Source organism: Chionomys nivalis, chromosome 5 (genome assembly GCF_950005125.1).
Source record: "Chionomys nivalis chromosome 5, mChiNiv1.1, whole genome shotgun sequence".
NCBI lineage: Eukaryota > Metazoa > Chordata > Mammalia > Rodentia > Cricetidae > Chionomys > Chionomys nivalis.
The window spans coordinates 30,586,398-30,607,315 of NC_080090.1; the positions used below are offsets into that span (position 1 = coordinate 30,586,398).

The window sequence follows — 20,918 nt, forward strand, 5'->3', positions numbered from 1 at the left end:
TCAGCTCATTCAACTAGGTGAGTGGGTTAGGGCAGATGGCTTGAAACCTGGTCTCTCTTCAGCCCTCTGAGGAAGTGGATGGCCTCCCTTGTCTCAGCCTCCTGTGTTGTCTCAAGGAATGAGTGTTCATTGGTAGATAGATTAATTGCAATGAGCTGACGTGAGAGATGGTGAAGCCCTGCCTGTAGCCATGCCCTAGTAGTGGCTTTGATGTGCAGATGGCCCTGACCCTTTTCGGTCATGAGAATCTTAAGGCATTTGGAGTCCTTGGTGTGAGCTCAGTACACATGACACAAGTACATATGACACACATATCTGCCCATGACTTCACACGTCACAGTGGGTTCTAGGTCCTGGCCTCTGCTATAGAGGATATAGCCTCCGTTGTATCCCGGACTGGCTAATGCTACAGTCCTGCCCTATCATTGATTTTTGCAGACTCATGCTTTCTGCTCTTGCTTGACAAGTTTGCTTCACAAGTGTGAGGAGCAGGGTCCCCAGTGCTTGTGTGCTAGCTGGGCAGAGGGCAAGGAGCCATGAGTACCATCAAGTGAGTGGTGACCCTAGGATGGGAGTCAGAGAACTTCTTCCCTAGGTCTGCCAGGCTCTGACCTGCATTGACTGTCTACTCGACCAACCCTGGTCTCCATGTCTCTTTGCCCACTACTTCATCTAAAAAAACTAGACATAACCTTAGTCTTGGATCTTTTATTGAGCACCAGCTGTATAGGGAGAACTATTTTACATGTGAAGGGTGAGCAATGCCCCTACAGACAAAGGGTCATGATCTGTCTTGGTCTGTTCATATGTTCCTGACCTTGGAAACGAGACCATGGGCAGAGCTGAGTGTGGTAGGGTGTGCTTCATTTTGCTGTGACTCACTTCTCACCGTGTGCACTGTCTCCCACACCCTAACCCAGCATGTACCCACCTGTCTGTAGAGGATGGATTGGTGCACCATTCCAGGTGGGCCCTAGGTACAGAAGTCCAGATCTCTCAGAAGAAGGGGTACAGTCATTGGTGGTGTAAATGGTTTCTTATTGCAGTGTGTGTGTGTGTTGGGTGCAGAGGTGAGTATAGCTGGCATTTTCTTTGCCAGCCAACTCTCAAATAATGACACGACAACTTATTACTATGAATGCTTAGCCTTAGCTTCGGCTTGCCCCGCTGACTCTTTTAACTTAATTTAACCTGTTTCTATTCATATACATTTTGCCTCATTTTTTTTTCCTTTTAACTTTTCTTTCATTCTATATGCTCTGCTTTCCTGACTCCTCCATGTCTGTCTGTCTGGCCCTCCCTCTCTCCCTCTCTCCCTCTGTCTCTGTTGAGCCTAGATTCCTCCTTCTCCTTACTCTTCTGAGAAGTCCCATCTACACCTCCCGCCTAGCTATTGGTCGTTTAGATTTTTATCAGATCTATCAGGTGCCTAAGACAAGCACCATAAACAAATGCAATGCATCTTTACATAGTTAAACTAAGATTCCACAACAGGTGAGGGTTGGGTGGCTTTGGGTGCAGAGGTGAGGGACTGGTGGCTTGAGGAGATGAGAATCTAGTTGACTGGCTGATGAGAGGAGCCCCATAGAACTAGGAGCTAGACTCAGGCTCCTTCCTCTGGGCCTGCCTTGGGTGAGAGCAGGACACAGAGCATCTGTGTTTGTCTGATCTCCCTGGGGTAGCCTGCCCAGAGCCCAGCCATACATTGCTTTCACCACTGGCTTTGCCCATGGCTGTATCTTTCCCGGCTGAGGTTGTCTCCCTCTACCTGCTGCCCTGCTACTCCTGCCCCTTTGTCTGTTCCCCCATCGCTATGGCTCAGCATTCTACTCTCTCTGGGACACTCTCAAAAGTATCTGCCTACTTTACAGTGCCTTCCAGTTCCTTCCTTGCCCGTGGTACACTCTGATAGTTCCGCAGAAGAGTCCAATTGGGCAGACTTCTCTGGGGAGAGTGAGACAGCGCCCTGGGACTCTGCCTCTGTCTTCAACATTCCACGGCAGAGCTACCTTCTCCAGAGCCCAGTCCCCTCACAGAGTGCAAAGAAGCAGCTCAGCACTGAGGGGCTTTAGGTACAATGTCACATCTGACATCGTCCTCTGGCTCCTGTTTTATAGGTGGAGACAGGCCTTGGAGGCTGGAGGGGGGAAGGGAATGTAACTGGCCAACGCATTTTGCCTGTGTTTCCTTGGACAAGTTACTAAGTCTCTTTGACTCTCAGTTTCCAGCTCTACAAAAATAACATCAGTGCTCAGATAAACAGTGTCTTAGCGGTCAAGAGAACTAGAAAAAAAAAAAAAAAGATTCTGTAGCTTATAGCAGAACAACCAGTGGTCAGAGCAAACCAGTGTCTTCTCATCTACTTTTCCCTATCAGCCCAACAAGGACCTTGGAGAAGGTTCCAGCAATGACTGTGAGTCTGATGCCAAGTCTCCCCACATATGGTGAAAGGATTCCATGCTTCCTGCCAGCTTCCGCAGTCACTGACCCAGGATGGTGATGCAGTCCAGAGGCTTACATCCATTGCATTAGTGGGCCTGCCCTCCTTGGACAGCAGGGCCTGGGGAACTCATGCATCTGTGCTCTGCTTGCTGGCCCTGCAGTGTGGGTGACTGGATGATCACCTTTTACATGCTGGGCCCTGGGTACTTTTCAGAATCTGAGTGGCTGAATACAGCAACGGTGCACCTGCAGGAACCGTCAAGTTTGCCCCCACCCCTTCTGTTCCAAGAGGGCGGGCCCAACCCTATGCTCTGCCCAGTCCCTGCAGGCCAGAAAAACAGCTGAGACTTGCCTTTCACCTCTGTGGCCAGAGCTCAAATAGGGCTTTGCAGAGGAAATGGCTTTCTGACATGCCAAGCCTGCCCTGATCAGGCAAGTGGTACTCTTGGCTCTTAGTTCCAACTGGGTCTAGTCCCTGCAGCCCTCAGAACCTCGGTTTCTCTACTAATAACACGGGAATGTGATTGAATCAACTGACTATTCTCTGAATTCTTAGTTCTGAGTAATGATTTTCTTGGGTTGGGGCTTGGAGAAGAAAGCTGTGGCAGTTAAGTAGACAGGTTAGGGGACAGTGGAGGCCAGGATTCTGGAGGGGGATTCTAGCCTTGTTCTATCCATGGAGCTACTAGAGAAGATATATCTATGATCCTTGGTGGCATTTGGGACTATTGAGCTGCAAGAGAAGGGGTGGCTTGCTCAGAGGCCTTTGACTGTTTGGGGATGCGTGATGACGGCTGTGAGGCTAGGAGTGTGGCCACAGGCCTGGGGAGAGGACTATATAGGGTGTAATTAGTGTACTCTTGGCATCCACCAGACTTCCCCTTCCTCTTAACACAGTCTTGAAGGCTGTGGACTTGTTTAAATCCTATCCAGCAAAAATGAAAGAAAGGAAAGGGGGAAGGGAAGAGGGTTGTTATTTTGTGAAATTGCATTTCCCAGCCGTGAATGTGAGTCACAGGGTTTGGAGCTTCAAATTTCTTGTTTGGATGAACTTTTCTCCAAGAGGCTGGGACTATGCTGCCCCAACTCAGGCTGCTTTGGGAAGATAGAGCCCCTAGCCTTCTGGTACCAGACAGGCCTCCCAGTCAAGATAGTGTCCTGGGAGTTTGTGCTCCGAGACCCATGAAGGGACTACTGCTGCCAGATTTTCCAGGGGGCGGGGCTGGGCAAAGCATATTTTGAAGGAGGTCAGGAATTGTCATCCGATAGATTCAGAGTTTTGGCTTGGGGAGATAGAGGAATCTGGAGGTGAAGTGGTGGTAGTGGTGGTGGTGGTTGTATATTAGTGAAAATATGTCTAAGGGCCACAGAACTGTATGCTTTAAAATCATCAAACTGGTAACTCGTTGTGGAAATTTGATCACACACCAAAATATGCCCTTGGTTCCAAGCCACTGCTATGATGACTTTGAGGTGGAGCCCAAAACACTGTTTTTGTTACTAGTTTCCAGGTCATTCAATACAAGTTTGGAATACTCATTTCATCTGTGGAGTGTGGGGTAGTGACTCACAAGGTTGTGATGAGAACCAGCTATCTCCATAAGTGCACAGTTCTTAGGGTTTGGCCTGCCACCATGTCCACCTTGTCTGATTTCCACCGCGCTGTCCCGCTGTACTTCAGAAAGTGACCCTGTAGGCTGCCTCCAGGATCGGAGCTGTGCCTCTTAAGGATCCACTCCGTTCTGGGCTTGCCCGAGAGCTACAGAGTTGGCCCAGACCACATGCTGGCTGGTGCTGGAGCGCTCTGTCCACTCCAGCATGGAGTGGTGCGCCAGGTGGCTAAGTAGATGGTCATCAGGATCCATGTGGTTCGCTCACGGCAGAAAAGCAGTATGCTAGCCTTGGGCAGCTCCAGGTATGATGTCTTTGTGTTCTTCTGGAACCAGACTCTGGCCTAAATAAGGTAGGAGAGAGTAAAGGCTCAGAGAAGGAAAGGCCCAGTTCGTGGTCACCTAGCAAGTGTCTGAGGTACTGTCTTACCTGGAAGATGAGGGCAGGGTCCTCTAGGAGCTGAGTGACCAGCTTCTGAAAATGGAGACATGAGATTTGAAGCTATTCTTGTTGGGGTTAGGCAGGGTGTACCCCATGCCCTAGACTGCTGTCAATTTTCATCTCTCCCCTTCCTATACAGAGGAAACAGAGGACTGCCCCTGTTCTAGGCCTCTGCCTGACCCTCCCCCTTTGTAAAGGCATCTAAGTTCTTGGTTTCAGGGACCTTGTTTCTCTATCAGCCTAAGGACTCCTGAAAACATCTTCGCATCAGCCTAAGGCCAGAGCTCATTCCTGCCATTTAGGACATCTGTAGTGGGCTCAGAGGACTCCAACCGATGTGCCCAGGTTCCCTATTGACTTTCCTGGGGAAGCTGTTGCTTTCTGGCCTTCACTAGGAAAGGGTAGCCCTTCGCCTTCACTGAATTCCTGTGTGCCGTGCCTCCTGGAGCCCGTGAGGCCTATAAATAGAGGCTGTGTACACCAAGAGGGCCTGAGCCGTGTGTGCTTGGGAGCTCCACGGGGTGTCTGGTTCCTGTCATGTGGAGGTGGCTCAGGCTGGCAGAGCTCCTCTGTGCATTGGCCTTCAGTTCTGAACATAGTAGCCACACTACAAACTCCTTATGAGATGGGAAATAGAGTCGACAGAGATGTGTCTGAAGTCCCTCCATACCTGACAAGTGGCTTCCCACAATGCCGCCTGTATTAGTCACTCTTCTGGTTTCTGTGTTAAAATACCAGCAAAAGCAGCTTAAGGAAGGAAGGGTTGTTTTAACACACATCAGAGGGTACTGTCTATCATGACAGGGAAGTCGTGCCTTCAGGAGCCTGAGGCTGATGGTCACATTGCTGCAAACCTGATTGGCCTTCTTATTGAGTCCAGGACCCCAGCCCAGGGAACGGTGCCTCCCATACTTAGGGTGGGTCTTCTCAAATTGCTTCACCCAATCTGGAAACTCTCTTACAGACATGCTGAGAGATTTAGCTCCCAAGTGCTTCTCGATCCTGTCCAGTTGATAGTATTAACCTCCACATCTGGTACAGTGTGTCAGGAACTGATTGTAACAATGGCCACAGCTGCTAACATCAACACCATGGTACCCAGGAGTCCTAGGGCCCAGACATGTGACAAAGTTCTTTAGCCTCATGACCTCACTTTGCCCTAATGGAAGCCTGAGATCAGTCCCACAGTATGAGCAGGGCCCCTGAGGCCAAACCCGCAGCTAGAGTTAGGATTTGAGCTCGGGCTTTGGGGCTAACTGAAGATTCTGTGTGAATTGATGTGAGATGGTGAGTGAGAGCCTCCTTCACCTCAGCCCTGAATGGCCTCTGTTCCCACAGGCACTGAGCAGCAGTGTGTACAGGAATGCTTCGCCCTATGGCTCTCTCAACAACATCGCCGATGGCCTCAGCTCCCTCACTGAGCACTTCTCCGACCTGACGCTCACGTCTGAGGCCCGCAAGCCCAGCAAGCGGCCTCCGCCCAACTACCTGTGCCACCTGTGTTTCAACAAAGGACACTACATTAAGGACTGCCCTCAGGTAAGGTAGCTTTGCCCAGCTGGCTCTCCATGCTTCCTTCTTGGCTTGGTCTGTGAGCACCATGGATTCCCCTGGCCCTCTGTTTCCCTGATACTGTTAAGTGAGGTAAGGCTCTCTGGGGTGGAGGGACACAGACCCCACTTGGGTCCGTGATGCTTGCTCAGCAATCTGCATGGGGGATTCTGGACCCAAACCAGGCCCCCACATGAGGTTCTGGCCCTCTGGGTCCCACAAATGTTCCTGCAGGGTGGGTCCCATTATAGCGGGGCAGGAGGCAGCCTGCAATCTCTTCATAACTCTCCGGAGGCCCCATCTGCTCACACTCACCAGGAAGGAATGTGGGCTTCTGGCCAGGAATCCAGATGTGCACCCCCTCCAGATCCACCACAGCCTCCTCTGCCTAGAACAAGGAACGATCAGGGGTCCTAGCCTAGTTGTGCCTCAGGATAGGCCTGGGAAAAGGCATTGGGTACCAAGAGACTCGGCATCCCTCTCAGGGTGCAGGACTGGGAGTTGGAGAGTGTTGGGGGCAGCCCCATTCTGTCCCTTGTGCTTTGCAAGGCTTCTGTAGCTGATTCCACTCTCTGGACGACAGACTCTCCGATACAGACAGGACCTTGGGGAGCCAAGACAGAAGCCATCTTTTTCAGGACAATTTGAGCTTATCAGTGATCCTTTTCCCATGCTATTTTTTCCACATTTTCTGTTTTTTGTTTTATAATGAAGTGCTGGATTTGTTTTATATATGTAATGGAAATGGAATCCCATCAACTCTGAAAAACCATGTAGTATTATCCTCCAGATGCTGGATCCAGAGTGGAACTGGGTGGGAGCCAGGATGGGCTTGCCACTCATTGTATCCCAGGCACTTCTCAGGAAGGGCTGTGCCAGGCTTCGGACCCTGGTGCTTCAAGTGTAGCCCCGACACAACTGTTAATGGTTCCAGGTAATTTGGTAGAAAAGCAGAACCCCAGGCCCACCCTAGGCCCACTTGCTTCTCCTCCTGGAGCCCTATGTGGTGGGAACTCACCACTGTGTCCTACACAACCCATCCTCCCATGGGGGCAATGAGCAAGAAGCCCTTGGGATCTTGTGTCTTCACTGGAGGCTGAGCTCAGCTCCTCCCCCAGGGCTCTCTGGGTAGAACTCTGATTAGGTGATAGATAAGGATTTAGAGTCTGCCCATGGCCCACTAACTGGCAACTCCTTCACAACTAAGAGCTCCCACATGCAAGCCATTCAGGACACCCCACCGTGGGCAGCTTTGGAAATGGGCAAGCAAGACCTACTCACATTAGTGAGGAAGCAGACCTTGTGCCAAATGTACCCCGGCAACCTGTCACGTATTGCTGGTGACTGCCTGTTTATAAGGCTCGGTTGAGCCTCTTTCTGAGAGGCCGAAATGAGTTCTTTGAGCAAGGAAGGAACTCATGCAGAAGTTGAGCTGGGCCGTGGAGGAGCCAGGATTTAACGCCAGCAGATGAGAGTCTTCGGAATACTGGGTTAGAGAGGTCCTTGGTTTTCAGCACAATGCTGACATCGGCTTTCCTTCTCACGGATAACATTCTCTTAGTGTGTGGTAGGTGAGGGAGGAGAGGCAGTGGGACAGATGAGTCTCTGAGAGCTATAGAGCTGAGGAAGACACAGAATTGCTACTTGGTGCAGCCATGAGTACCTGGGCCATCCCTACCTGAGGCCTGTGCTCTATGCAGCCTAGATAAGCTAGAACTGGCTGACTGTGCTATCCTAGTCTGTCCTAAACCTGATTGTATTAGGGACTCCAGGAGGCCTAGGGATCTATCCCCCGTCTGGTTCAGTGGTGGAGGCAGAGTTGGGATAAGACAAAGGAGAACCCTAACTAGCACATGGGTGCCATCGCACAAGGCAGGGAAGTACCGGGCAGAGCCTGGCACAACGGAAATGTTTGGTACAGGCTGTCAGGCATTACTCTCTTCGCTTGGACACCACCATGAAGAGAGCCCCTCCCCCAGCTGGGTGCTAGATGGAGGGGATTTGGGTATGGGTAGGCTGGAATGTAGTTAGATGCTATCCACCCTCCAGTGACCACACCCAGCTGTTGGGCCACATTCCTCCCTGTATACCCTCACCATCTGACTCCTGAACCAGCTGAGATTCTTATGCTATCAGGTGTTTAGCACAGGTCTTCCTGAAGAGAGGAAAGGAGTGTTTGAACTTTTATAAACTCATGATTCTAATGAAATGTTATATACAACAGGTCAAAATATGTACTATGTAATTGAGATGTGGTGACCCAACCCCTGTACTGGAGAGCGAGACAGGAAGATCACCATGGCTCATTAATATTGTGTCATGGGTCATAATTTCTATTTAAGACGGAGTGGTAGCCAGGTGGTGGTGGTGCACACCTTTAATCCCAGCATTTAGGGGGCAGAGGCAGGAATATATCTGTGAGTTCAAGGCCAACCTGTTCTACAGAGCGAGTTACAGGACAGCCAGGGCCATTCATTGTACAGAGTAACCCTGTCTTGAAAAATCAAGGAAAATAAAAAGACTGAGTGGTATCCCACCCAAGCAATATGCCTTCTTGGTCCTCAGTGGAGAGCTGCCTGATTCCACCCCTGCCGTGGATAGAGCTGCTGTGAGTGTGGGCTTATGTGTATCCCCGAAAATCCTTGATTCTGGCTTTCTACTCTGAACTTTCTTGTTCCCTTCTGGGAAGTTGCTTAGTTCATCTTTATTCTTGTTTCTTGGTGTGGAGGCAAAGGTTGGTTTACTGACTCGACATCTTTTCATTGCTACCCTATGTTTTTGCTATGAGATATTCTCTCTAGTCCAGGTTGGCCTCAGACTTGTGATCATTGTGCCTCAGACATCCTATGTATAAACCACCAAACTCAGCCATATCTTCATTTTTTCTTTTGTTCTTGTTTGACATGGAGACAGGATCTTACATAGCTCAGGCTGGTCCCAAAATTGCTAGGTAGCACCAGCTGGTCATGAACTCTTGATCCTCCTTCTTCCACTTTCCAAATGCTAGAATTTGGCCACCACATCCCTGTGTGTGTGTGTGTGTGTGTGTGTGTGTGTGTGTGAAGTATGTACATGTATGTGTGAACTCCTATGTGAGTCCAAAAGCTGGCAACTGGTGTCTTTCTCAATCACTTCTCCAACTACTTTTTAAGCCAAGTCTCACTGTAGTTAACCAGTTCAGCTTGATTGGCTGGTCAACAAGCTCCAGGAATCTTCCTATCTCTTCCTCCTCTGTGCAGAGACTATAGACATACACAGCCACACGAGACTTTTACGTGGGTTCTAAGGATCTAAACTCAGGTCTTCATTCTTGTATGGCAAGCACTTGGATAGCTGGATTACCTCCCGAGGCCCGCACAACTTTTTTCATTATTGTAAATGTTTATAGTCTGTGAGCCACATCCCATGTTAGGTATGCCATGTCTTTTATATGCCACCTAGTATTTTCTTGAGTCTTCCTTTTGAACCCACTGGTTATTTAGCAGTGTGTTGTTTAATAGTCACACATATTTGTGAGTTTTCCAAATAGCTTTTGATGATTTCAGAATTTATTCCACTGTGGTCAGAGGACATGCCTTGTATTGTTCCATTCCTTCCAAATGCATTGTGGTTGTTCTGGAGCTCAGCATGTGGCTGGCCTGGAAACTGTCCTGTGAGAAGGTTGGGCGGGGTGTTGTGGGGGTGTCTGCTAGGCATGCTGGCTTACAGTGCTGTTTATGTCTCCTGTTGCTTTGTTGATGTTCTGCCCAGTTCTCTATCCATTAAGTGCAGATACCAGTGTCTCCAACTGTTATTATTGAATTACTCCTTTGTCTTCCATTGTCTATCTTTCTTCATGTGTTTTGGTGTTCTCTTATTAGGTGTGCTCTATCTTTCTAATGGTTATAACTTTCTGCTGAACTGATCCTTTTACCATTATAAAATACTAGGTTTTCCCCTCTAGTAACATTCATTTTTGTTTTAAAGTCTGTATTAGGGCTAGAGATGTATAGCTCAGTGATAGAGCACTTGTCAAATACATACATACAAGGTCTTAGATTCAATCTCTAGCACTTCAAGAAAATAAAACCAAAACAAAATCCATGAAGTCTTTTTTTTTTTTTTTTCTGACAGTGGTATACCTGGCTTTCTAGTGATTGTTTTTCATCTATTCAGGTATTTGAATCTGAAGTGAGTCCCCTGGAGATAACATATAATTGATTGGATTTTAAGTTTTCCCAATCTGAAAAACAAAATCTCTGCATTTTGATTGGATTCTTTAATCCATTCACCTTTAATATTATTGATATTAGTTTGATTTACTTCTGTCATGAGTTTTTATTCTATACATTACTTATCTTTTTATTCCTCTATTTCATTCTTATTTCTGTTTTTTGTGTTCATTTTCTAGTGTAGCATTTTGATTTCTATAATGATTTTAATGCTATTCTGTAGTGATCTACTTGTTGGATGTGGTTTACAGTATGAATCTTAATTCACCAGCACCACACACAGAAATACCACTCCTCCACAGCTCTGTGAGCTGCTGGTTTGGGCCTTCAGGTGTTCACTTGTGGCAGGTCTGTTTCTGTGTTCACCCTACACAGAGTCTGTTGAGCTGCTTGGTTGCATTGATATGGCTGTCATTAGATTTGGGGACTTTTAGGCTGGTGTTTCTTCAAATATTCTTTTTGTTCTTTTATCTTTTGTCTATAGAAGAATTTCTAAATGATCCAGATGTGTTTAGAATTCTCCATAGTTTAACTGGGGTAGAATATACCTTGCCAGGTCCCAGAGTTGTCCATGAGCCCTGGCATTTCACAGAGGCAGCAAGGAGAACACCGTTAACATTTCCACTGTCAGTGCCTCTGGTCTGGTAGCATGTGACTTGATTCTTTTCCAACTTTAAAAAGGCTAGAGGAGCTTGGGGATGTAGCTCAGTTGGTAGAATGCTTGCCTAAGATGTACAAAGCCCTGAGTTCAATCTCCAGCATTTCATAGGCCAGGGCTAGTGGCCCACTCAGAAGGGGGAGAGAGGAGGATCAGAAGTTCCACGTCATCCTCCACTACAGATCAAGTTCAAGGACAGCTTTGGTTGTGTGAAATCTCACTTTAAACAGGACACATAGTGGGCAGTGATAGTGCAGACCTTTAATCCCAGCACTTGGGAGGCAAAGGCAGGTGGATCTCTGTGAGTTCAAGGCCAGCCTGGTCTACAAATTGACTTCCAGGACAGTCAGAGCTATTACATAGAGGAAAGAAGAACCCTGTCCCAGAAAAGCAAGCAAGCAAACAAACAAACAAACAAAGAAGAGGAAACAATAAAAAGAGCAGCATAGCAGTCTCCAAGGCTCTGTTCATATGACTCAGGGGGCACTGTGAAGGGTACTGAGTACTATAAGAAGTCAGGAGTCCCCAGAGCAGAGGTAGAAGTGATAGAGATCAGCTCCTCAAGGAACATCACCTTGTGGGTGAGGCAGTGCCAGGCCCATCTCTAGTAGATGTCCAGGAAGACTTAGGAGCCCGGAGTGTTGCCACTTTTGTTTCGTTTTTTTCTTTTTGGAAAAACAAACTAACAGTCCTGTAGTCCCTGACTTTGAGTGCGTGCAGTGATGTGACTGTTCTGAAGCCTGAAGGTAAATAGTAAAGTCACCATCCAATAACCCCTAAGTCTCTCACCTTCTCCGTAGGTACAGTAGCACTTCTCAGTTTCCACTCCAAGCACCAAGGCCCAGGGAAGTTAAGTAACTTGCCGCTGGTCACACAGCTGGTAACTATGTAAACCTGGAACTCAGGTCCCCTGAGTCTAGGGTCCAGACTTTTTTTTTTTTATGCCCTATATCCACTGTTTTTAAGATCAGAGGTTTCGGTTTTTGTTTGTTTGTGTAGCCCTGGCTGTCCTGGAACTCACTCTGTAGACTATTCTGGCCTTGAACTCAAGAGATCTGCCTGCCTCTGCCTTCTGAGTCGTGGAATTAAAGGTTGGTGCCATTACACCTGGAGAGATCCGAGATCTTTAAAAGAGAGGGACTGCTGGACGGAGAGGCTAAGCCACCATACCTGCCCATCCTAACCGTTGATGTGCGCCATAACTCACCATGGGGCCAGCCTCAAGGGGTCTGCTGCCTGGTAAGGCAGAGAGGTCAGGGTAGCTCTGGTGGCAGTAGACACCAATCGTTTGCAGGGGAGGCCTAGGTGGTACCTGTGAACTGCCTGCAGGGTCATCTGGGTGCCTGGTGTTGACATCTGCAGCCTAATGGGGCCGGACCCTGAGGATCTGAGCCTCTAGTCCTTCCAGCTTGGCCTGTGTATTGGTAGTAGGGCTACAAATGCGACCTTTCTACGTGTCTGTTGGGTGCAGGCATGCTTCTGGGATAGACACAGCCATGGCGGTGTGGCTAAAGTCTGTCCCGCTCTGCCTGCAACACTGTGGGAGGTTTCAGAGGTGAGGAGCTAGACCAGAGAGGGAAGGCATCCCAGACCTCTCTGGACATTGCATGCCCTTGTTCACAGCTGGCACTCCCAGAGGAGAGGCGGGAGGTGTGGTCAGAGCAGGTGGTGAGGGCCTGCATGCCAGGCTGTAACCCTGGGCTTAGTGTTGCGGGCAGGGAAGCCATCTGGGTTTGGGTAACAGGCTCATATTAACATTCTGAAAGATCATTCTGGGGCAGGTTGGACCTGGAAGAGAGGAGGCCTGGCTGCTACCACAGACAGCCTGTGAGTAGAAGGAGATGAGACCAGAGAAAAGGCAGGGGTAGCAGAACTGGAAGGTGAGGCAGCCTGGAACACCACAGTCAGTGAGGAAGAAAGGGCCCATTTGGGGCTCAGAGGCTGGGTACATTGCAACATAGTGGAAATCAGGAAGCATTGCACTTGAAGAAGAGCCAAGGGATCCCTCCTAGGTACCACAGAACCATAGAAATGGTTCTTACGTGTTTTAAGACCATGAAAGGAAATAAATATAATAATAACAATAAATATGTAATTAGATTCTATCCTGGGTGTCTACACTAACACAGTTAGAAAATACATTTTTTAGTAACTTATAAAGGAAGGGCCACACAAAAGAACAAGTACCTGTACACATGAAAATCATCAGTTAACCTAAGAGGGGCTGGTGACCTCTTCCAATTAGATGGTCTTGCTGCTTACAGGGACACACAGGGTCTGCATGCCATCAGTAAGGATTCTGATGTTAGTATGGGATTCCATAGGAAAAAGAAAAGAGCCCTGCATTTATGAGCTGAAAGGCCAAGTTAAAGCCATCATTCTGTATGTTGCTCTACGGTGTGTGCAACATTGGATAAGTTGCCTAACCTGTCTGAGCCTCTTCACATCTGCAATTCAGCCTTGCCTTTCTGTTGTCTTGGAGGTTGTGTTAGGAACTCAGGACCCAGTGTCCTTTCTCTAAGATCTCCCTCTTCCCAGCCATGGCAAGCCTGGCAGCCACCCTGCAAGCCCTAACCTAGATGCAGAAATTCTCCCAGCCTGTAACCTCCCCTACTCCCAAGACCTTCTTGATGAGTTGTGGTCCCTGTCTTGAGGGAGGTCCAGGGGATTGTCACCTGTGCCTCCTTGTCCGGCTAAGGGCTGGAGCCCAGGGGAGCACGGTCCTGAGTCAGCACGCCTGGCTGCTAATGTGATCCAGATGTCAGACGGAGCAGAACCATCACCCCCTCCCTGCTGGCAGCTCGGGTTTCTTGGAGATTGCAAAAGAAAAAGAAAAATAGAGCAGAGAGAGGCTCAGATCCCAGCACAGCTGAAACCTTAGGATGTAAATAGTTTCAGGGTCTTACTAGGGGAGGGGCATTGGCCCTTCTGCCTATCCTGCCTCCACTGCCCTTGAGCCACAGCCTTGCCCCTCACCACAGGCCTGAGGAGCCAGTCCCTGAGGGTTTGGGTGTTCAAAGGCAATAAGCAGGGATGACCAGCCATGTCTGACCCAGGCTTGGGTGGTCAACTCCTCATTCCAGTCCTGACCTGGCAGCAGGTTTGGGTATTCCCTGAGGTCAGAGTGGGTGGAACTGCTCAGAGGTCAGACAGAGAGGGACCGTGGATCTGTGGAGTTTCCCTTGCAGAACTTAGGTCAGGAACTGGAAGTTTCTTAGAGCTTCCAAGCTGAGTGGCATGGAGAGCTGAAAGAGGTTAGCCACTCATCGAGCCCAGCTCTTCCCTCTACTTGTGAGCACCTCCAATAAGAGGGAAAGTTCTCAGGCTGAAAGATTTAAAACCTCTGGTCAGTCTACAACTGCTGTGGCTTGGACTTGGTTTGAGTGTGCCTCTCAAGGGCTCATGTGTAGGGAGCTTGCTTCCCATAGTGTATGTTGGTGGATGAAGGTGGAGAAGTGACTGGGCTCTAAGAGGCGGGCGGGGTGGGAGGTGATTAAGTCTTTGGAAGGAAAGGAAGTGACTCTTCCAGGACTCTGGTTATGTATTGGGAAGGGCTTATTATGAAAGAGCAGGCTTCTCCCTTTGCCAGGTGACCGCTTGATCTTTCTAGTATTGCTATCCCTTCCCATGGGAGCTTCAAAGGACTTGATGTTTGTACTGTTAGCCAAAATGGTGCATCAGTAAACCCATTTTCTTCATGAAGTGTGAGCTTTCAGGTATTTTATTATAGTAACAAAAGACAGAGAGGACCACCAGTGAGCTGGTAGGGAAACTGAGGGCTTTCCTACAGAACCTGAGCTAGGATGACTTTATAGAAAGATCTGCGGATGGAAGGATGGGAGCCAGAAGCAGGAAAGGAAGGAGGAGGATGAGGGGGAAAGAGGGAGGAGAGAGGCTAGCAGCATCATTTTGTATTTCCCGAGGAATCCTGGGCTGGGGCAGGTAGGAATGACTCCTCTGGAGCCTGGGACAGCTTCCTGTGGGGACCTGGGCTGTGATGTTCTAGCTCCTGGTACAGTACCTGGAATACCATGAGTGCCCAGAAATGTTCAGGAACTGCTGCTTGGCTTAGAGTTTCATGGGCCCTGGTGTTAGAAGGTGCCAGGACTCAGGCTGTGTCCCAGCCTTCGCTCCTCCCCTTCTGAGACCCCCTGCTGCTCACACTACCCTAGTGTGGCCTCTTCCCAACTGTGAGCTCTGGAAAATGAACCAGTCTTTCCAGGGCTTGTTTCCTCTTATTTCTAGGAAGAATACTGAAAAGTCTGACCTCAGAGCATGCCGGGAGGCCGGCCGTTGTTACCTGAAGCACCTCCTGTATTCTCTGGGCACTTACATGAAGTCTCTTAGTGGCTGTCATTATTTTTAGGCTGCAAGTCAGCTCTGTCAAACTGTGTCCCAAAGTTTGGAGTATGCCCCAGAGCTGTGGGGTCCCCAGAGGACTCTGGGCTCCCCCTCCCACCCTCTACCCACAGATGGGCTGGGCTGGGCTGCAGGGGGCCAGGTGACAAAGCTGTGTTTCCTCAGGGGCTTGGGAGGAACAGAGGATAGTTCCAAGTACTTGGGACCATGCTGGGAGAGATTCCTGGATGAGGCTCAAGGGATCTGTCTACCCAGAGTGGTATTCCTGGAAGAGGGCTGATGGGAGCTGGCTCTGGGCTCGGCTCCTACTGGCTCCAGCGGAGGGTTGGGTTTGCTAGGTCTCACCCTACCCAGCACAGACACGAGGGGGCAGCTGCAGAGGTGGCACGAGAGTGAAGGAGGAGGGGTGCGGTGCAGGACATGTGACAGGAAGGAGCTGCGGAGCCAGTTTCACATCCTCAGCCGGTGGTTCTCTGTTTAAGCATCGCACGCTGCAAGGAGCCCCCAGTGGCTCCATGTCTCCATGATCAGTGCTTCATTTCCTAGATCCCGAGGGACAGGGTTTAGGGCAGAGCCTGAAAGGAGGACTTACCCCGAGCCTTGAGCAGCTTGCAAGGCCTGGGGAACAGAGCAAGAGCGTCTGTGTCAGTCAGCATGTTGTCATTGTCATGAAGTGCCTGACCCAAGCTGACTTCCTAAAGGGGTTTATTAATAGATCCTGGAGCTTCCACCAAATGGTTTAGCTCGAACTCAGGCTGGGGCCACCCCTTGGCTGCGTGGCTGTATGGCTGTATGGCTGTATGGCTGTATGGCTGTATGGCTGTATGGCTGCATGGCTGCATGGCAGGTGGTAGGAGAACACATGAGAGCATGTGAGTGATTCAGTGCAGAACAGGGGAGAGAGGCAAGGGCTGGCTCCCACTTTTGTAAGCACTCTCTGGGGGTAACCACCAAGGAGTCACAAGAAAACCCTTGTGATGCCTTACTAAGGTATATCCCAGTGAGCTGGGACCTCTTCCTGGCTTGTACCACTTCCTACTGCCTCAGTCTTTGGGACTGAACTCCCAGTGCAGGACCATTGGGGGACATTCAAACCATATCCAAACCACAGCGGTATCCTTGGACTGGGCCCCCTTCTCCAGTCAGCCTCCTCTGATTGCTCCCGCTGTGTCTGCTGAATGCTGGGATCATGGAGGGTCCCCAGTGCCAGGCTCTTGTCCTGTGCTTCTCACATGACTTGTGTTTATCTTGGGACTGTTCAAGGAAGTGCGGTACTTGAAGCCGCCACTACTTCAGCAGAGGCTTAGAAATGCAAGCTTAGGTTGAGAGTGCGACTGAGTGGTAGAGCTCCACCTGGCATGTGTAAAGATGCAGGTTCAGTTTCCTGCAGCCCCAGAGTCCATGTAGTCTTAAGTTTTCTGGATCATTCCTGGCCACACTGGAGTTCAGGAGTTCCTGTCTCACAGTACAGTGCCCCCTACTTTTCTTGTCCTGGAATCAGCATAGTGGACCTTCCTTCTACAGCTTGATAGGGGTCTTGCCTTGGAATTCCCATCTAGTTACAGGAAACTCACATGCCAGTCTGCTTTTGATCCAGAGGGTGTTAGACTGGAGGGGGGAGGAAGGATGGGCAAAGGCACTAAAAGCACTCATGCTACCCTGATTGGCTTGGGAGTCAACAAGGCCACCAGATCTGGGACAGGGCAAGGTGGGGGGAGCACCCTCAGTTTGGTGTGGGAGGATGGGGCTTCCTCTGAGCAAACCAAAGGCATTTGTACCCAGGCAGTCTCCATGGACACCAGACAGGGCAAAGGGCCAATAGAACAGCGGAAGTGTTTGGATGAGACTGCTGACATGACCTAATCAATCAGTCAGGAACACACCATTGAGGACACGGCGGGCTTCCAATCCTTAAAATGGTGGGCTTGCTGTGTGAAGTCCTGCACAGGCCAGGGAGGGGGCAGCAGAGGTCTCTGTCCAGCCTCCCACTCTGAGACTGTCCAGGTATGCCTGTCTTTTACCGTTATGACACAGCATTGTCATGGACAAAGGCCATACTGAAGACCATTCACGAAACTGAGTTACCAAAACACACACCCTCACACGTCCTCATAATGCAGGGAAATTAATGGTTTTAAGTTGATCTGCATTTGAAGCTTTCCTGGGGTGTGTGTACTTTACAGATTGCTGGTTGGACACACCTGGAGCTCTAGACAAGTGAGGTCACACCATTTATCAAAGTTCCAGCTGGGCCCAGGCTGTCACAGCAGAAGTCCTGGGTCTTAACTGCTATCTCCAGAGCGTCTCTCTATTACAGGCTTCTTAGGAGTGAGCATTGGCCTTAAGGACCCTGATGACCCTCCTGGAAGAAGCCGTTTGGTAGTCATTGCGCATGTGTGGGGTCAAAGACTGTCTTGAAGCCTAGAAGACTATTTGTTTCACTCTGTTCTGGCCTTCTTGGTACCGAGGATTCTAGAAGCACCCCAAGGCAGAGGTTCCTCTAGGTAGGCAACAGAAACCCTGGAGCTAGAGGGGTCCGAAAAGGAGGCTAGAAGGAGAGGCTAGGGGCCTTGACCCTGGTGTAGAGTCTGGGGAACACTGCTGTGTGTCCTTGGCCCCGTTGTTTGTCGTCTCTGTTTCCCTTTAACAGGAAAGAGCTCATCTTGGATTTCCCCTTAGGAGAGCCTGGGATATTTTATCTTGTTTATTTTGGGGGTGCTGCAAGTGTTGACTGGGGAGGTCTAGAGCGGGCCTAGACACACAGATTTGTCTAGATGTTCAAGCAATTGTGATGGGCAGCTGGGCAAAAGTACAGTACCCAGTGTGAACTGGTGTGTGCCCAGATGAGAGGATCCACGGGTGAGCAAGCTACATGTCTACATGTCCTTCTAAGGTCCCCAGGGCTCCTACTTCCTCATGCCTGTGCTCCATCCTAGAATCCTGGTCCATGTAGCCTTAGCGCTTGTAATTTGGAAGCAGGCTTCCGTCCAGATGGCTCTGGCTCTCAGGGCTGTGGATTGTGTGATTTTAGGTCTGAGGCTCTCTCATCTGTCAATACCTGAGTTCTATCATTCTAAGCCTCACATAGGTGTCTGGGTTCTCATGGGCTCTCATTCTGGGGATGAAGTCTCCTGCCTGAGTGTAATATGTCACCATCCCAAGATATGGTGCTGTTGTGGCCTTAACACAATGTCAGATCCTAAACTCAGCAACTCTGCGATGATCTGTCAGCCCATCTTGGCCAATGGCTACTGGAGCCCAGGGTTTGGCCTTTGACTTCTTGAGACAAGGTGGTGGTTGTATGAGCATAGACACAGGCCACTCCATCCTGCCTTGGGGAACAGTGAAAGTGGGGAGAGCAGAGACCCTATAGAACTCCGCTCCCGACACTACAGAGTAGGAATGAAAGATAGAGCAGCTGTGTGGGGCGCCTTCCACCATGCAGCAAGGACAGTGCAGAGGTGCAGCAGTACCTCTTGATTGTGTTTTGTATTTGCGCATCCCACGTCAGAGCTGTGGTGTCCAGAGTAGCAGATTAGGCTTCTGCATGAGGGGCTTTACCATACAAAGACCTCGCCAACTCAGCCTTGACAAACACACTTGACTCCAGGTGGAGAGCAGAGACCCAAGAGATGAACTGCTTAGTGGGAATGGCACCCTGTCTCCCAGCTGTTATTGTGTGGTCCTTTCCAGCTAACTATACCCAGGCCTGGCTTTTTGTACAGAACCCAGATGACCTTTGGTCCCTCTAAGGTAACAGAAACCATCCCTACCTCCAGGATTTGACACTTACCACCTGTAGCCTGGTGGTTGCACCAAGCCTAGGAGGACTCTCTCAGCCCCCATGTGACTCTAAGCCCAGGTCATTTTCAGGCCTTTTAGATCACACAGTTATGCATAAGGATCGGTGTCCCATCTCTGCTGTGCTGGAATGTCAAGCCTGGAGCCATGCCATAGAGAAGGTGTGCCGCAAATGTCCCTCCCTCTCTGTTTGACCTTGAAAATATCCATGCACCTCTCTGGTTTCTATCCTGCTGAGGGACAGTGGAATGTGACTCACAGAATGACCATGAGGATTCAGCAAGATCTTGTAAGTAAACCTGGCACAATGAGAAGGAGCAGAGACTGCCCACATGCCTACCAACCTAGCAATCTTGGCACAAAGCCTGCCTTGGTAAGAGATTGTGTTTGCGGAAGGAGACTGGGTGGCTACCTTTATAGTCACTTTAGGGGTGAAATTATGCTTTCAGAAAACCTGGGTTTTGAAAAGGCTATCAAAGTATAGGAGGAAGAGTCTAAGGATACAGGAAGTACTAGGCACATTGGTAATGGTGATGATGATGGTGGTGGTGGTGATGATAAAGATAGTGATGAGGTTGTAGTGATGATAATGGTGTTGGTGATGGTATTGATGGTGGTAGTGGTGATATCAGTTATGGTGATGATGATAATCATGATTGCAACGATGGTAATGATGATGATGGTGGTGGTGATCATAATGGTGACTATACACTGAATTCCAAGCATATGCCAAGCATTTGCTTTCAGTGAGCCCAATCATTGTTCTTCCCACTGGAATGATGTCCGCCTAAGACTCGGAGAGATGCAGAAATTCCCCTCTACTCTTGCTGCTGTTCAGTGGCATTGGCATTCAAGCCCTGGTCCCTAGGGCTGTGCACGAAGAGATCTGTTTTCATTTGCCATCACTGGATGAGAGGTTGAAAGCCACTAGATGAGCAGTGGCCGCCTCTTTGTGGGGCCACAAACAGCTCATGGTAGGGAAACAGGAGACATTTTCATTTTTTTCCAAGAGAGATGGAATAACTGTGGTTTCTTTCCTACTTCTGCACAATGCTCCTTATTTCCCATGTGGCTCTTTTTTTGCCATTTTTAGAAATCCAGAGCTGCCTATGGCTGGTAGGCCCACCCTCAGCCCACCTTTGCTGTGGAGATGCACATGTGCACAGAACTCCTGAGGTGGAGCAGGGCACAGGGTGGGGGAGTAGGGAGGTGGGGGGTGGTCATGGTGATGGTGATGGTGCATGCTCCTCCTGTGCATATTACAACAGGGCCAGGACTGTGCTGTGTGCCTGCTGCCTACCTAGGAGCTGGAGGTGAGGCACAAGCTCCCACTGGTCCCCTGACAATCCTGCAGTTGGTTCGAGCCACTGCCCTTTTCTTGGCCACTCTTAGCCTCTCATTTCCTGTCGTTTGACTTAACAGGAGGATCCGGGTCTTCATGAGGTGTGAGGGATAAACTCTCATGCTTTCCTCCCTCTGCTCCTTGCTGCCCAGCCTGGCCTGCGCACAGATTCAGGGCCTGTCTGGACAGAGCACCTGCTCCCTGGTCTGCTCAGCACGATCCCCAGGTGGCATACCAACTCCTGAGATCTTTGCTTTTTAGACCACTGGGAACACAGCCAAGATGGGACAGACAGTGAGGATCAGCCATGGCACATGTGGGCAAATTGCAGGAACTGGGGACACGAGACCTGCTGGGGACAGCCCTGGTACTAGGAAAGCGTAAATACATCAGACGCCTTGGTGGGCTGTGGCAGCAGGCCTCTGGAGGCAGGAGCCTCAGAGACTGTGGCAGAGTCCCAGAACAGCAAGCCCCCTCAAGGCATGCCTCTCAGAAATGCAGG

General features: G+C 49.7%; 1 protein-coding gene across 1 annotated transcript in view; it reads left to right on the top strand.

The window, feature by feature from the left end:
* Positions 1–20,918, top strand: part of Zcchc24 (zinc finger CCHC-type containing 24) — a 50,829-nt gene that overhangs the window by 6,047 nt on the left and 23,864 nt on the right. Inside the window, exon 2 of the mRNA XM_057770433.1 lies at positions 5,833–6,033. Coding sequence (XP_057626416.1) covers positions 5,833–6,033 — 201 coding nt within the window. The remainder of the gene's footprint in view (positions 1–5,832; positions 6,034–20,918) is intronic.